General features: G+C 40.3%; 1 protein-coding gene across 6 annotated transcripts in view; it reads right to left on the bottom strand.

Moving 5' to 3' along the window:
- The window catches only part of GHR (growth hormone receptor), a 316755-nt gene that overhangs the window by 13212 nt on the left and 285998 nt on the right, over window positions 1-17545 (bottom strand). For all 6 annotated transcript variants that reach the window (XM_060295740.1, XM_030882018.2, XM_060295742.1 and 3 more), the window contains 4 exons: window positions 13044-13216; window positions 8541-8719; window positions 3537-3702; window positions 1417-1507 (listed from right to left, as the gene is read on the bottom strand). In XM_060295740.1, coding sequence (XP_060151723.1) covers window positions 1417-1507; window positions 3537-3702; window positions 8541-8719; window positions 13044-13216 — 609 coding nt within the window. The remainder of the gene's footprint in view (window positions 1-1416; window positions 1508-3536; window positions 3703-8540; window positions 8720-13043; window positions 13217-17545) is intronic.

Below are 17545 nucleotides of genomic sequence, written 5' to 3'. Positions count from 1 at the left end.
TTCATTGCAGCTCTATTTACAATAGCCAGGAGATGGAAACAACCTAAGTGTCCATCATCGGATGAATGGATAAAGAAGATGTGGCACATATATACAATGGCATACTACTCAGCCATAAAAAGACATGAAACTGAGTTATTTGTAGTGAGGTGGATGGACCTAGAGTCTGTCCTACAGAGTGAAGTAAGTCAGAAAGAGGAAAACAAATACCGTATGCTAACACACATATATGGAATCTAAAAAAAAAAAGGTTCTGAAGAACCTAGGGGCAGGACAGGAATAAAGATGCAGACATAGAGAATGGACTTGAGGACACGGGGAGGGGTAAGGGTAAGCTGGGACGAAGCGAGAGAGTGGCATGGACTTATATACACTACCAAATGTAAAATAGATAGCTAGTGGGAAGCAGCCGCATAGCACAGGGAGGTCAGCTCGGTGCTTTGTGACCTAGCGGGGTGGGATATAGGGAGGGTGGGAGGGAGGGAGACGCAAGAGGGAGGAGCTATGGGGATATACATATGCATATAGCTGATTCACTTTGTTATACAGCAGAAACTAACACACCATTGTAAAGCAATTATACTCTGATAAAGACGTTTAAAAAAAAATATTCTAAATGTAAGAAAACTGGAGACCAGTACCAGTAACTTTTCCTATGTTTTGTATTAAAAGTTCCTGTAGTCTGTACTGAGTTTCTTTCAAGAATGAAAATAGAATAATTAGCCTTTACAGCTTAAGGGAAATTTAAAGGTCATATAATCCAACACCCTCAAATTACCCATGAGAACATGGAGGCCTAGAGAGATTAAGGGACTCAAATGAGATTAAACAGCAGTGGCAGAATAATAACTGGAACCTGCCTTTTGACTGCAAGAGAATGCAGAATGGAATCTCTTCAAGCTTAGAATTTTATCTGTGTTGACAAAAGCAGATGAAATACCAAATCATAACTATCCAAGCAATTTCAATAAAACCCAAATTTACTTAAAATCATCATCATATGAAGTCAAAAAAGGTTTTATTAGATTGAATTATCTAGGTGCTTTAGTTTACCACTTAAATCTCCTCTTACATTAGGACTGTGTCAGACTCAGCCAAAGCCTCACTGCTGCCTTATGGTCCTGGAATAAATGAGCCAATTTTTTCAGAACTTTGAGGAGGTACATATCACAAGGTGTATAGTCACTAGCCTCAGCCTCTTAATGTCCTATGCAACTTTCCAGATAGAACTGAGACCTGTGATGTCTCTATGATGAACACAACAAAGTGGTAAATGTATAACTGGACATAACGTTTCACTGGGTTGAAATATTTCACTCATGATTCACAAAAGAAAACATCAAACAATAAATGGAAACATGTATGTTTGCTAAATAACCGGCAAAAACATATCAAAGTATGTTATATCACACTTACCTTTGTTGTTTAGAAAATATGCATAAGAATAATGTCACCATTAGTCCAAATGTTCCAAAGATAATAAATAAGAACCATGGAAACCGGAAATCTGAAAAACATAAGAACAACATCTCACTCACAGAACTATGAATAGTTGAAGTTTACATTTCACTCTCCTGTTCCACATAAAAAAACTTCCTAATTTGTATTCATCTAGTAGAGTCAGTGATTTCATTTGATAACCACTGAAATAGACTGCAATGACTTAGGAGTATTTTCTGTTCCAAGAACACCTCTATCCACTTCCTCAGATCCTTTCATGTACCAAAAAAAGAAAATCAAAGTAAAGAAACAGCATACAGTTTAAGCACAATCCATGTTTATACAAACAAACTGCTTTAAGCATCTTATGTATTCAGGATATGTCATTAAAATGCTTCAGCTCTAGGAAAAATTGATGCCTGTTAATATACTACTTTTCCTAAGTAATGTCCACTTGGTTCTTTTTTTTTTTTTAAAGGTGTGGTGATATTTTTTAGCCTCCAGATTGGGGATCCATCAAAGTTTTACTTTTGAATCATTACTGAAACTTTTTAGACATGCAGGGCATACATTTTCTGCTTAAATATTGCTTAAAAATATGCTTAAAAATATTGTTTGACAGAAGAAGATCAGTACTAGGACTCCCATCTTTAGATTTTAGTATAATTTGTAGCAAATTTGTGGGCGTCTGTAAAACTTCTATTTCATTTCTCAAGAACAAGTGCCGCAGTGGCAGAGGTTGACTGCTTTTAAGGTGGAATTTACCTTAAGGTTGCTTTATGAAAGTAGGCTTTTATGCTGTAATATTTTATTTATTTTCTTATTCAGTTATTAAAAGCCCCAAGGGAGACGTTAGGCATATTATAAAGAATTAGTGGGGGAAAGAATATCATTTTTTTGTATGTTGTGGTACCTATAATTTTATATCAATGATATACTCAGGAACATAATATAAAGCGAGTTTAATTTTTTTCTTTTTTAACAGAGAAGAAAAGCTTGTTTAAAAAATGTTTTTGTTAAGGAATTAAATGCCATCACAATAAGGTTAAAGGGCATGTGGCAAATGTGCTTTTAACCTGAATTTCATTGTATCAAGTATCATTTGAAACAACAAGTCTGTTGAATAGAGTGTAGAAAAGATGGTGCTATAGACATTTTCATTTGTGTTATATAGTATCACGGATTCTACCTGTACTATAGACATTTTCATTTGTGTTATATAGCATCACGGATTCTACCTGTACTGTAAGTGCAGAAATATAAATTTAATTTCTCTGTAGCTTGTGACTGTTTCGTTAACAAACCTCAGACCCTCATGTGGCACTGTAAACCTTCGTTTTTAATGGGGATGAGTTATAGCCAATTCCCATTTGGGAGTGATAATACTTTATACACTTACTATTCATTGTTAAGCAGCCTTCTTTATTTCTGTATCCAAAAATTTAAATTCTTTTATTCTGAATTCATAGGTCTCATTTCTTTAAACTATATGTTTATATTTCTTTTATAGAGGATCTTCAAATATTCCTTGTCACTCTTGAGCGTATCTAGCACACGATTTATTAAGCCTTCCTCCAGGTAAAAGCCACACCCAAACTTTCTAAAACCAATAAACATCTGCCATTGACTACTTATGCTGACTCAATATTAGGAATTCTCTAAGATGCCACATGGACAGCCATCCATCCAGATTCAGAATTTCTTCACTGTGTGTGTATATGAGAAACATTTTTTTCTGATTATAAGTGCAAAACAAACTCATAGAAAGTACTAGAAATACAGAAACAAGGAAATAAAGAAATGAAGAAAAGAATCACCTGAAATTCTGTTATCCAGAGATACCCCACCCCCTCCATCAATAGCTTAGTGTATCTTCTGCTCTTTAACTTGCACCTACCCCATGACTTTTCCTGAATAATTCAAAAATGAAATCCTCCTTCCTCTTTTGTAATGGAGAGTACCTGTTACAGGCAGTGAACTCAAGGTCCCTCATCCTGACAATTGATGCTAATGTATCTTGATCTGGACAACACCCTAACAATCCCTGTATATTGACAAAAACCATGTTGGCTTCCATCTTAATCTCTTAGGTTTACCTTCTTCACATGCAAACGGTCTCATCTGAGGAAGTGTTACGAAGAGCACCTCACTGAACTCGCCATATTTTTCAGAGTTTCGTTGTCTGGATCTCACACGCACTTCATACTCTTTATCCAGTCTCAATGAGTACACTGGAACTGATGTTGACAATACAGGGTCCATCTTTCAAGACAAAATATAAAACTTACTGGTTAGAGAGTCAACAACTCAATGCAATAAGCTCTATGAGGTGTTTCTACATTCGTATTCAAAATGAATTTCTGTGAAGTAGGCAATGTTTTAAAATGCGCTGGTGGAGTTTGCTATTTAGAGAAAGATCAAGGCAAATAACTTAGTAACACAACATTGTAAATTAACTATACTTCAATTAAAAAATGGTAAAAAAAAGAATTTTGTTAAATGGGGAGTAGTCTTCAAATTTATTTTGGTATAAACACAAAGATATGATAGACTTGTTTAAAGAAATGCAGCTATATCTTTGCATTAGGCTGTCAGATATTCTACTCAGATCAAAGCATAATAGAATTATAGTGAATGGCAGAATTATAAAGATTACAGATACATTGCCTACCCTTTGGGATATTGCATTCTTATATAAAGACATCAGAACAGAAAGAAACACACATATTTCCTATATCTGTATCTGTTCTTTGGAAATCCTGGGTAGTCATTCATATGATCACAGAATTGGAGGGTGTCCTAGAAAAATCATAGTTGTCTTAATTAAACTTTCAAACGATTCTATCAGCTTGCTCTAGAAGGCTTAAAGCCACCTCAAAATAGTTTGCTATTCAAAATTTGTGAAGAAAAGTCACTGGAGGCCTTTGGTAACAACCAACAGGATTCCACAACCCTGAAGGCCAGGATGTTCCTTTACCTTCCCAGGGAAGGGTAGGTGAGGCTATTAGACCTTTAAGACATGTTGCTATCAAAGAGGTTAGACACAACTAATGATGGTGTTTTCCTCCAAGTCACATATTCAAAGCAGGTACACAATATGTGGTTTTCTTGTGTTTTTGGGTAGAACATCTTGTTCCTGTTTATAGAAAATTAGGAACATTCTCTTCTTCAACAGCATGGGTTTTATCACATAAATAAGATTCTCATAATTTATTTTATTAAGTCAGAGCCTGGGCCTTCAGCTTCTAAAACAAATTTCCCTTCACCTCAGTTAGTTTCTACTCACAAAGTACCTCTTTTTTTCTCCTATGTACACAGAATGGTTAGTTTGCATCTTTTATAGATGCTTAATATATGGAATATTTGTATAGCTAAAATGCTTCTGAATATTAAATTCATTTTATTATTTTTCTTAAACTATTTTAAAAAGCCTATGTTTCCATTCTTGAAGCCCTCATTTCTCTGTCACCGTCACCAGTACTATTTCTTTACAGATTTCATTAATAACAAAACCAAAAAGGGACCCTCGGCCATTCGACCCATAGCCCCCTCTCCATCTTCCCTCACCCTTCCACACCAGCCACACCAAACTCAAATTTGCTCACAGGTCTCCTAATACCCGCCCTGCTCCCTGCCACCTTCCTATGAGGGAAAGCCTATTCCTGGCTAATTCTCAGTGCAAGTACTGCTGATATTCTAAGAAGCCTCTTCTGGCAATTATCCCTACTCCATCCTGCCAGGTAGTACACATATTACTTCTTTTAATTCATTGCTCTAATTTCTATATTATACTGCAAATTCCCTGGGGGCAAATGATGCCTTCATTTTCTTTACATTTCCAAAGCCCAGCACAATACCAGGTATATAGTGGGTACTCAAGAGATGGCCAACACATTGTGGATAATTCTACGCCACCCATTAAGTCTTAAAAAAAAAAAAAAAACCAACAAATTCTTAACTTGGTTTAGCGGGTATATAGTTGTAAGCAACTACATGGTCATTAGAATTACTTTTATATTCAAAGTGTGTTTAATAAATTAAAAATGGGCATAGTAATACCAAATTCAATATTGTCAAATGCAACATGAATTCCTGATACAAGCAACAAACATTAGCCTTTTCCCCCTTGACTTACAACCCTCTCTTCTTTTTATGCTTATGCCTCTTGTTCTCATAACCAAGTAGAATGTAAGTTCTTCAAGAGAGGTCAATTCTATAGATGGGCCCTTGATACTCATGACAATTCTGAGATACCTTGCAAATTACCAAACTTATAAATATCATGAATTTGTAACTTCATTTATAAAAGGTAAGTAAAGTAAAAGTTAATTGACCCCTTTGGACTTATCTGATGAGATTTAGCAGGGGTGCAATGAAAAGTGCCGCAAAGCCAAGTTGGGATGCAGGCCTGAATGGTCGACGGAGTCCCATGCTCCCACGCATCTGGCTCAGAGTGTGTGATTCCTATCAGTGCCTCGCCTGGGACAGAACTACAGGCCATGGACTTTCTGTGTTCAAACTATCAGCACTCAGTTTGTGTGCTAATGTTCTGATTTACATCTTTGCTTTTTCTAGGTTGTCAAACTTTTTTTGTTTCAGGTCTCCTCCACACTCTTAAAAATGATTGAGAATCCTAAAGATTTTGGTTTTTTTGGGTTATAACTTTCACTATTTACCATACTAGACACTGAAAATGAGAATTTTAAAAATACTAATTTCAAAATTAAAATAATAGATTTTACGTTAACGTTTTTATAAAAATTATTGTACTTTCTGAAAGAATAAAATTATAGTGAGAAAAATGACATTGTTTTACATTTTTGCTAATCTCTTTAATATCTGGCTTAATGGCTGTATTTTTACAACTGTCTCTGAATTAAAACTGCTAGGATGTGTTGTTTTGGTTGAGGTGCATAAATAAAACTTGGTCTCACAGATATATAGTTAGAAAATGGAAGAGATATTTTAATACTCTTTTCAGATGATTGTATATATTCTTCTTTAACACCAACAAAAAAACTCAGTAAGTGGTATTTTCTTAAAGGTTAGTTGCAATGTGGAATCTGAAACTCTATCAATGAATCTTTCATACGTCATTATATTAAAATCCACCATTCCATCTAGTACTTTGAATGGATCATTTCCCCATGTGTGGTTTTGGTTACAGTACGTACTGGTCATTTGGAAAATATTGTTCACTGAGTTATGCAGATTTTCTAAATGTTCACACATTTCACTATACAATATTTTAAAAAAACCTCACTTTTGCTTATATCACCGTTGATCTCATTAGGAGATCTTCAAAGGTTGGGGAAGCTATCAAGCTCACAGCTGCAGATGGCAAGTTTTCCAAAATTCGAATTTAACCTTGAAAGCTCAAATTTTCTCCTTGGCAACAAATACTGTCAATTGTTTTTCTTAAGTGTTAAGTTCACTTTTTCAAGAAATGTTGCCAAGTATTTGCCAACTCAAATATGAAAAGCCATCCAGCTGTTTATCAGTTATTCTTTCAAAGTAAAAATGGTATTCCAAGCAAAAAGGAGCTAGTTCTAGCAGGCAACTCAGGTGTTTAAATGCCTTTTCTCAAGATAACCAACCACACCTCAGTATGTAGCTGCAGTGCTTTAGGTGTACTTCCCATGTGTTGCACAGAAGATTAAAAAGCTACATACTCAGAAGTCGTGATTTAATAAAATTAATAATATATGCAGCTTCATCGAGGACATTCTTATGTGAAACCACCTCCCCGCAGCCCTGCTCACCGCTTCTTAACTGTGAGTGCATGGTGGTGAAGAATACAGTGACTGTCAGTACGATTTGGAATTACTGCCTTGATTCGTGCTAAGGCAGCAGCAGTGTTTCCACCATTGCGTTTGGACCATCTGTGTAAATCTCGACACAGTGAAAAAAGGAAAGAACATTCTAGTATTATTATGAAAATAGTCTTGAGCTTGTGGACTCCCTGAAAGGGTCCCAGGGACCCTCAGGGGTCCAAAGTTTACACTTTGGGAACTGCTGCCCTGGGGTGCCTAGCACCGTGCCTCTTGCACGGTAGTTATTTCAATACCTGGTTGCTGAACAAATGTTTGACTGAAGCTTGAATTTAGAAAGGCTTGTCTGACTCAGCATCCAGCCAAGCTTTTCTGCACCAAGTTATGGAACAGATATCTAAATTAAAATGATTCTGCAAACAGAACCTTGAAGCCCAATACTTAACTGTGCACAGCTGCTCTAAACTTAACTTTCCTCTAATGACAAAACTGGCTTCTTCCTCAGCAGTTCACTGAATGGACAGGGCCCGGTGTCGCAAAATTCTAGGAGTGAGGCTGTGCCGGGCTGCTGGGCACGACCTGGTGACCAGCCAGAAACCACTTGGCTTGGCCAGGCCTGTGGCTGTGGCTAGACTGATTTAGAATTGGTTACACTGGGAGCAGCATGATAATCCTGTTTTCTTCTTGTTGTGCGCCATGTGGACTTGATCGAAGTGCCCAGTTCCCATACACTTGGCAAGGAAGTGTGGGGTTCAGAGGTCAACCAGTACCATGCCACTTGCTTACATAAAAACCTCTTAGCTTGATTCTCCCTTGAGGTATGTAACAAAACATCCTTCTGAAACCTCTAGGGGATCGATTCCCTCCCCCTCTGTTTCCCTCCTGGAGTCACTCAAGAACTTATTTTAATGGGGGTCTGGTGAAGAGTAGCAACTAAAATCATGGGAGAATATTTAACCCCGGCTCACTGTTGACCTTGATCATAACCCTTCCCATGTTTAGCCACACCCTCAAAGGCAGCTAAGTGGCTAGAGTGCACGATATTGTTCTGAAGTTCAACTGGATACCAATGATGACTGGGGAAATATAGTTTTCCTTTCCTTCCATAGGTTTCTGTATAAAACTCCATGTAAGCATTTGCTGTCTTAAAGAATTCCAAGATGATATTTTACTGATTATATCCATTTTTCTCAAATAAGAAATTAGAGAGCATATAGCATGGGCATGTGGTATTAAGTCAAAAGGAAGTCTATAAATGAGAGGGGGTTGTTAAACTAAAAAGAAGAAAAGTCAAAGGATTTTTAAATGTGAGATGTAATGATATCTTACCATTTTCCACTGGGTCTCATTTACTTCTTTGTATTGCAGTTCATATTCCAGGACTATCCACCCCTTCTGAACATCTGCATTTGGTGGTGGTTCCCATCTCACTTGGATATCTGCATGAATCCCTGTTAAACTGATGTTCAGTAAAGTCCAGTTGAGGCCAATGGGTGGATCTGGTTGCACTGGGCATTTCAACAGAGAATTAGTACACAGACACAGCTCGATATTAGTGGAATGCTTTCTTCCGAAGAGACTGTTACTTTATACATTTTTATTATTCAAACTCTTAATTCTTCCAATATTCCCACTTTATGGGACAGTATCTTTTTTTTAACATCTTTATTGGAGTATAATTGGTTTACGATGGTGTGTTAGTTTCTGCTTTACAACAAAGTGAATCATTTTTTAACTTAAGGATGATCTGTTTTTAACTTAAGGATGATCTGTTTTTAACTTAAAAAAAAAGCCCCTATAAAAAACTTCTTTTTGAGTTTAAAATCTGATCTATAGCTATTCTTAAAGATTTGCCATGTTTTACACTTCTTTTGGCTCTGGTAGGATTAATACTTTGGGATTTTGGCAAAGGAATTCACTTTAACTCAGAACTGAAGGAAGAGAGAGTCAGAAAGATCTATGGTATTTAAACATGTCGCTGTTTTGGAACTAGGGGTGGAGAAATCTTTTTTCTTCCAAGCTGTATGTGACCTGGGGCAAGATCTTTCTTATTTTCTTTCTCATTTCTTGTCTTTGCCACTTCTGTATGGCTACAGAAGCACAATCCTTCCAAACACTCAGTAAATACTCCTTAGCTTGTCTTCCTAGCCACATGTGATCATTTCTTCAGATATAAAATGAAGGCATTACACTGCTCTCTCAAACGGTAATGAATCAGTGTTTTCTGTGTTTTACTTAACTGCATGCTACTGACCACTGTGGAGTGGATGCTACTTTATAAAAAATGAGAAAGTCCCAATTTGACTAATCATGACCACATTTTGGAAACTAAATTGAAGGGATTTGCAAAATAGCTAAGCTACCCACATCATGATAGTTATACCTCATCTTTCTGGATTTGTTGGGGACTGATGAATTCTGAAAACCAAAGCTTAACCCTTTATATGACTGAACTATAAAAATGTTTTTAATGCAAAGTTGTCTCCAACCTATTACTCATTTTGCATCTTACAAATCTTCCTACTTTAAATAGAGGATATAGAACTGGGTCCTTTTTGAGAAGGCTCAGTACCACCGTTACGAGCATAATAATCACCTCTTCCTTACTTTTATGCTTATTTCTAGGTGCCTTAGTTGACACATTACAGTGTGAGAAACACTCTGAGATACTTAAAAAGCATCTGAAACTGAATGCATTCAAAGGCAAGTCTTCTGCCTGAAGCTTGCTCCTCTTCTACCTTCCCTGGTTCTGTTAATGGCGACTCCATTCCTCCAGTTGCTCAGGATAAAAATTCAACTCTTCCCGGACTCATCTTTTTTTTTTTTTTTTTTTTTTTCCGGTACGCGGGCCTCTCACTGTTGTGGCCTCTCCTATTGCAGAGCACAGGCTCCGGACGCGCAGGCTCAGCGGCCATGGCTCACGGGCCCAGCCGCTCCGCGGCATGTGGGATCTTCCCGGACCGGGGCATGAACCCACGTCCCCTGCATCGGCAGGCGGACTCTCAACCACTGCGCCACCAGGGAAGCCCCTGGACTCATCTTTTTTTTCACCATCCCACATTCTGTCAGCTGTACTTCCAAGATACTCCCCAAATCCACCCACTTCTCATCAGCTGCATGGCTCTAACCTGGTCCTAGCCATTATCATTTTTTTTGTTGTTGTTGTTGTTGCTGCATTAGCCTCCCAACTAGTCTCTTCCTGTGATCCTTGTCCCCCTTCAGTCTATTCTCAACACAGCCCTCAATACTGTGGACATGGTGGTCATCTTAAGTTAGGTCATATCACTCATCATTTAAAGCCTTCCAAAGGCTTCCTATCTCACTCCAGATGAAAGCCAAAGTCACACATGGCTTAAAGGGTACCTTAGCCTTGACCCTCTGACCTCTGGGATCTGGTCTAACACCACGCGCCTCCTCGCTCTCTGTGTATCCCCTCGCTACCCCATGCTGTTCCTTGAGAGAGCAAAGGCATGCTCCCGCTCCAGGATCTTTACCCTTCCTGTGCCCTCTTCCCTCAGGTGGACACGTGACTGTTCTCTCATTTCCTTCTTCACTCAAGTGTCGCTGTCTCGGTGAAGCCGTGTCTGATAACGCTACCACTGCAACCTCTCCAGCATGCTTTTCTCCCTCCCGATGTTACCTCTCTTCCCAGCATGGTCTCTTTCCACCCTCACTGGGAAAATGTCCCACTAGGGCAGACGTTTTCTGTCCCCAGTACCTAGAACACTGCCTGGTCTAAGGAAGAGACTCAACGATTGGCTGAATAAACTGAATGAATGACAGATGCCTAAGTAATATGACTTTAAATCCAAAGACGAGCCCTGTGAGGTCTAGTAGAATACATTCATAATACATGAGGAAGCTGAGGCTTGTGGCTGTCATCTTCAGATCTAGGTTCGCCTCGGTTCTTTGTTGTCTCTCACTCTCAGCTCCCTCCCTACCTGCTTTCATGGTAACTCTGCCCGTCATCATCTTTTGCCTTGATTATCACAAAGTCTTCTAATCCCCATACCTCTAGTCTGTGCTATTCCAATCTACCCTCTACACTGCAGCAAGACGAATTCCCCTGAGACAATAGTACCATGCTGTATGGCTTTGAGGTTAAGAGCATGGGCTCTGGAGCTATGCTGCTTAGGTTTGAATCTCAGCTCTGCCTACCAGCTGTCTGACCTTGAGCTAGTCATTGATCCCCTGCTTTGGGGATCAGTTTCATCATCTGTAAAATGGGGATTATAATAGAACCTATCTCACACAGTGATCATACCTGATCTATGGTAAATGCTTTGTAAGGGTTAGCAATAAATATCCTGAGGTCATTTCCCTGCTTAAGCATCCTCAAATGTACCCCTGGGCAGTAAGGTAAAGTCCAAATTCCTCTGTGGGGTACACAAGATCAATTGATGATTTCTCTGGCCAGCGAGTCAGGCCTGCCAAACTGCTCCCGAGTCTGTGAACATTCTGTGCTGTTTGTCACTTTTGGAACTTAGTCGCTGTTGGAAGACACAGTCCATCTTGTATAACTGGCAACTCCTGCTGATGCTTTAAGAAGTAACTGAACTAGTCACCATCTCTGTGCAGCCCTTTCTCTACCCTCGGGCCCAGTCAATCATTCCCACCTCTGGCCACAACCTTGGCTTGCTGTGCATTCCACACACCTTGAGTCCGGCACCTATTGTGCTGTATCACAATTACTTGTTAACCTGCCCGATTTCCCTACTTGACTGCGTCTTACTCGTTCTGTAGCCAACACACCCAGCACAGGGCCCGGCTCGTGGCACTTGGCAGGGACAGGGTTAGAACACGGGTCTTGACACAGTAGTCTCTCTACTACCCATTTAGCCACTAGACAGCTACATCTATTGACGTTAGGGCATATGTACGAATAGTTCCTCTAAACCGTATAATTGGGTTCTCTTTTCTGCGTGGTACAGTTTTCTCAATCTTCTCCCTCAAAGTCAGGCTATCAGATTTACTTGTTTCCATCTGCAACTTCTACCCACACTCTCTCTGTCTCTTCCAGTCTGCTGATGCCTGGGAAACCACACACAAGAACAACACGTCTGAGAGAGGCTCCAAGGAATTCCTATAAGCAACAAATGAGCTTTGTGGATAGATCTGAGGCACCAACGTCAGCTACTCATGGTCCTTCTTTGATTCTTTCTATTTAGCTGTTTATACTATTATAGTATAAACATGAATATTCCAATTATGGTTGTTTGTTTTGTTTCATTTCCCCTGTGTCCACATGATGCGCAAGGGATACGCTGCTTGGAACTTTCACTTCGTTCACTGAGCTGATTACCTCCAGTGTTTGTTTTGAGATCTTATAAACATGTCTTTAAACTGATTTTGGCTGTTCTGTCCATGTAAAATTCCAGAATGATTATGCCTTGTGGTAAAGAAAATCTAGGCCTTTATTATAGCAGTGACAGAGATCAAGGCCAATGTATTTCAGTAGATCAGAATATAATAATCATACCAAATCATTAGGAGAGAAGGAATCTTAAGAGTGCGTTGAGTTTGTCCCTTGCAGCGGCACACAAGAATACAATCCAGCTTTAGCGACCTTCTCAAGGAAAAGACTCCATAAGACTCCTATTCTTTTCTTTACAACATTTACTGCCAGATTTCTTTCATGTTAGAGCCAACCCAAGCTCCCTCTGCCCTTTCTCTCTTGTTCACCAGCTGATCTCATGCACTGTAAAGGAGACCGCCATCCCTCTACAGAGTGCAATGACACAGTCTTCCTATTTGCATACACTTGGACTTTGCAGCCTTCCCCACTTATTTAATCTAAAGCCATGTCAAATAAAACACAAACCTGTGATTTACCTATTTCCTCAACAGAGAAACACTTTTGATCCACAGTATCACCATTGCTAGTTAGCTTGATACAGTAGGGGATCCAAATGGAGGTATAAGATGAATTAAAGTAACAGCTGTTTTCTCCAGCAGAGACATAATCGGGGCATTCTTTCCATTCTTGAGTCCATTCTTGAGTGCTCCTGAAATGGAGGGTAAAAAAGGATGAATTGTTCCCCCAAATCATGCCATAGCTTAAGCCAAAGCAAGGTGCTTGGCAGTCAGAGTCAATAAATTGGGACACGACTATGTTATGAGCAAGTATCTTAGTGGCACCATTTCCAAGAAGTAGCACATCTGTGGACTGATGATCAGTGTCTGTAGACCGATAGAAGGCCATTTGGTACTTCTGCCTATACCAAAAGCATCCCTTCATTGACTGTGTATAATGAACCAGTTCCTAAATTAAGTGATTTATTGGTAGGTACTTCATTACCCCCATTCTGCAGATGAGGGTTCTCAGGCTTACGAAGGTTTAAAAATGTTCCTTTATTAAAATACTGCAGAGAGTCAACCCCCAAACTATAGAGATTCCCAGAGAATAGCTGAGTCTTTAAACCTGGGTATTCCCCCAACTCATGGTGGAAGAAACTGAGGCAGCACACTGATGGTGTTCTGCAGGCTGAGTGACATGGAGATTTGGGTGGCCCTGAAGTGGACAATTGGCTACCGCCCTACTCTGAACTGCTGCATCCTGTGTCCATCTCCCCAAAGCTGTCCATTGTTTGGGGGGGATGGTTTCCTGTTGCCTCGAACTCCTTCCCATTCTCCTGATTTTTTTTCCTTAATTACATGAAGAGCCACGGGAACATTTCAAACATGCTGGACATCCAGGTAACCTTTAAGAAACATGGGAGTCCTAGGATTTTCCCCTCTACTCATAAAAGAGACAAAAGCCATGGACCCAGAAATTAAAAAAAATTCTCCAAACTGAGAAAGCATTTTTCTTCTCCATTTTGTAAATAGAAATGGACATTTAATTATAATATCAAAAAAAGGAAAACAAAAATGGGCTGAACTGAATCAATGTGTTTGCCAGCAGTTCCTTTTTTGGTTTCTCTACAAAGAACAAGTTCATCTTTTCCTATATCTTCGATCAGATAAGAACAAACAAAACAAGTCATGAGGGATAGATGGACACATGGAGAACACTGAAGAAATCAGAAAAGCTACATCTCCATATTTAAATTCTACCATAGAGTTATTCACCTCTATCCCAGTCTACAGAAAGCATCATTTACCCAGATGACTTAGAACAACAGCAGGATGTGTGTCGAAGAAAAAAGAGATGCCAGGAAGTTCACTGTGGGAGGACGTCAGTTTGGGGAAAGGATATTCCCTGATCAGCTGCTAAAGGGGACCTGAACAAAAATGCAGAGCAATCCAAAGATCACTCAGACTCAAGTCCATCCCAGCAGGAACTGAGCAAACATGTGAGACAATGTGACACAGCTCTCCTCCCATTTCCCATCTGCTTGCCTGACTGAATGACTGAATTCAGCAAGCCATCACTGGGTGTCTCCAATGCAAGCAGTATGTAAGCATGATAGCTGGCACTAGCACTGTGTAGCTATAATGATTAATAAGACTTGATCACTACCTTCAGGCTAGAAGACGACTCAGAAATTACCATCCGAGTACTTTCTTTTTTTGTCTCCTTTATTCAGTATACTGATATTTCATAAGCATTGATTATATATAAAACACCATGCCAGATATTATGCGGGATTCATGTGAATTACTCCTGCCTCAGGAGAATGACCAAGAAACTGTATTACAAAGCAGTGTGGCTAAGTGTTTACACATCGTACTCACTGGAGTTAGAAGAGGGAATGATTGCTCTGGCTGTTCATGGAAGGCTTCAAGGTGGAGGTAGTGTTTTTAGCAATCTTGAAGATGGGTAAAAGTTTAACAGATGGCAATAGGGAAAGGAAGAGAGGGAACAGAAGGCAATGGAATCATTGGGAAAAACTTTCTTAAATTAGAATTGCTACTTAGGTGGGGTAATTGATTATTTACTTACTCTTCACTAGGCTATCGGCCGAGAAGGGGGTTTACAAGTCCAGGAGACATAAAGCCAGGTAATCTGTGGCTGAGGGAGAAGGGGGTAGGAATGACCTTGTGTCGGCTGAGGTGCTTGGGGCTGGCAGGCCAGACTGTGGAGGTCTGTGAGCATCACCCCAGGGGGATGGGTGCTGGGCAGCAGTGGACAGCAAGGACCCTGCAGGCTGTGGGAAGGCAGGATGAAGAGCTGGGAGAAGACACATGTTTCCTTCTTTACAGCTGTTTCCCAAGTTTGGCACTAGGAGGAAAGTTGTGTAACATCAGGGTGTCCTTGAGACAGCTGCTTGTCAGCTGTTGGAAAGAACTTGGGATTAACATGGACAGTGAACTGTTGCTTAATTTCTGGTTGAGATTCTCAGAAGCTGCATACTCTTGGATGAGAGGGAGATTCAGCTCTGATGGGAAAGTTAAGCGGGTAGAGGGTAGAAGGAAGAACCGTGTGTATTGTGTGTATGTGTTTAGAATAGGAAAAAGATAAAAAAGAACTATCGATAGGTGGGTCATTGAACTATGGTATGGTTTGTTTTATCTTGGCTTTCAAACAAAATTAGAGTACAGTAAAGAGAATGGTTTAAGAGATTGCCCAGGAAATGAGGTTTCCATATAATAGTAAAGGACATATCAAATGTATTTAGCATAACTGACAGTATTAAAGTGACTATTAAAACATTCTAGTGCTTAGCAGGTCTGGAGTTGTAATAGGGAGGTTAGCTCTGTGTATTTCACAGTTTCTCAACTTTGGCTTGTCAGCACCCTGGTCCCCATGGGGACTGTAGGAAAAACACTGTTTAGATTGTCCCCAACCCATTAGCTCCATGGAACAAACAACTTAAAGCACTTATCTTAAGCACAATAGATCCGGAAGAGCTAGTTCAAAACACAACTCCCAACCCCCTCCCTCACTAACTGAAGTTGAATTTTATTTTAAATACATATTTAACACTTCTTTTTAAACTATTAGATTTAGAGAAGAAAAACATGGGGGCTTCCCTGGTGGCGCAGTGGTTGAGAGTCCGCCTGCCAATGCAGGGGATGCGGGTTCGTGCCCCGGTCCGGGAAGATCCCACATGCCATGGAGCGGCTGGGCCCGTGAGCCATGGCCGCTGAGCCTGTGCTCTGCAACGGGAGAGGCCACAACAGTGAGAGGCCCGCGTACCGCAAAAAAACAAATGGACTCACAAAACCGATGCTCTGTTGCCTGCCTTCACTGGGTTGAATTTCTCTACAGATGACCAAAGCCCGTTTATGGAAGCTACTCCCTACACTTAAGTGCTCTAGGTTTGCTCCCAGACTGGCTTGTCACATACCGGTGAGAACTATAGCAACAGCCTATCAATAAAAATCAGAATAAAGAGCAGAAGAAATGCTTTCCACTTAAAGGTAACCAACTGGAAGAGAAAAAAACAAAACAAAACAACATCATTTATGTTCTAAGGGCAACTGTTTTCATTATCTCCAGATCATGCGTTTTAGGCTTAAAATTTAACACATTCCTTAAAAAAAGAAAAGAAAGTAAAACTGCTCTTTCTCCTTTCTAATTTCCCCCACCACCTTGCATGGAAAAGAAACTTTCTTTTCAAAAGCCGGGGTAATTTGGGGAGGGGGTTTGGTGGGGTTGGGGGAGAGAGAATCTTTGAGACTGAGTCTTCACATGCCCACTTCTTTGAAAACAAGGCATCTGCAGGCAAAAGGCTGAGAGCAGAGCATGCTGACAGGCTCCTCTTTTTGCCAGGCCTGTGATTTGCATTCTTGCTGAGTCCCCTCCAAGCTCAGAGGCTGAATCGGGCACGGTCTCCATCACAGGGTGGCACAGACTGTTCTGAATTGGCTGCCTCTTCCCCCAGCTCACCTGGCCAGGAGCAGAGCCAGCCAAGCCTGCAGCTGCCTCTGGGCCCGCGCTCTGGGCCTGACGTGTTTAGATTCCCTTGTGCTTTAGCTACCAAGGCCAGGCCGGGAGTGCATCAGCCCCCTCCCTCTCCTCCCCGCCTCCAGTGCTCTGGCTCTGGATGACATCATGTCACAGTCTCATCTCTGTATCAGGGATGGGGAGTCATGATTCTATAGTCCCAGGAGTTGCCTGGGAACTGAATTCTAAGAAACAATGACAAGAGTCAGAAAATGCGTTTGTATTTTCTGCTTTGTGTGAGTGGGTAACGTGAAGGCAACACACTTGTACTCTAATTGGTGCAGTCCTGGTAATGCATATTCCTGATACTCCTAATTCCCTTAATTCTCCCCTTTCCAGAGACACCGGGCTGGGCGCTCATGTTATTTTGGCTAAGATATTCAAAATAGTTCAATGCTTATAGAGAAAACACAAAACACTGATTTTGCCAGTTTGGTAGGCCCTAATTATGAGGTTGTACTTAGGGGGTTGGAGGATGTGACAATTTCTTCCCCTGGGATCC

The sequence above is a fragment of the Globicephala melas genome, chromosome 3 (assembly GCF_963455315.2).
Source record: "Globicephala melas chromosome 3, mGloMel1.2, whole genome shotgun sequence".
NCBI lineage: Eukaryota > Metazoa > Chordata > Mammalia > Artiodactyla > Delphinidae > Globicephala > Globicephala melas.
Note: the sequence above shows the minus strand (reverse complement) of the source record. Positions and strands in the feature narration are given on the sequence as shown.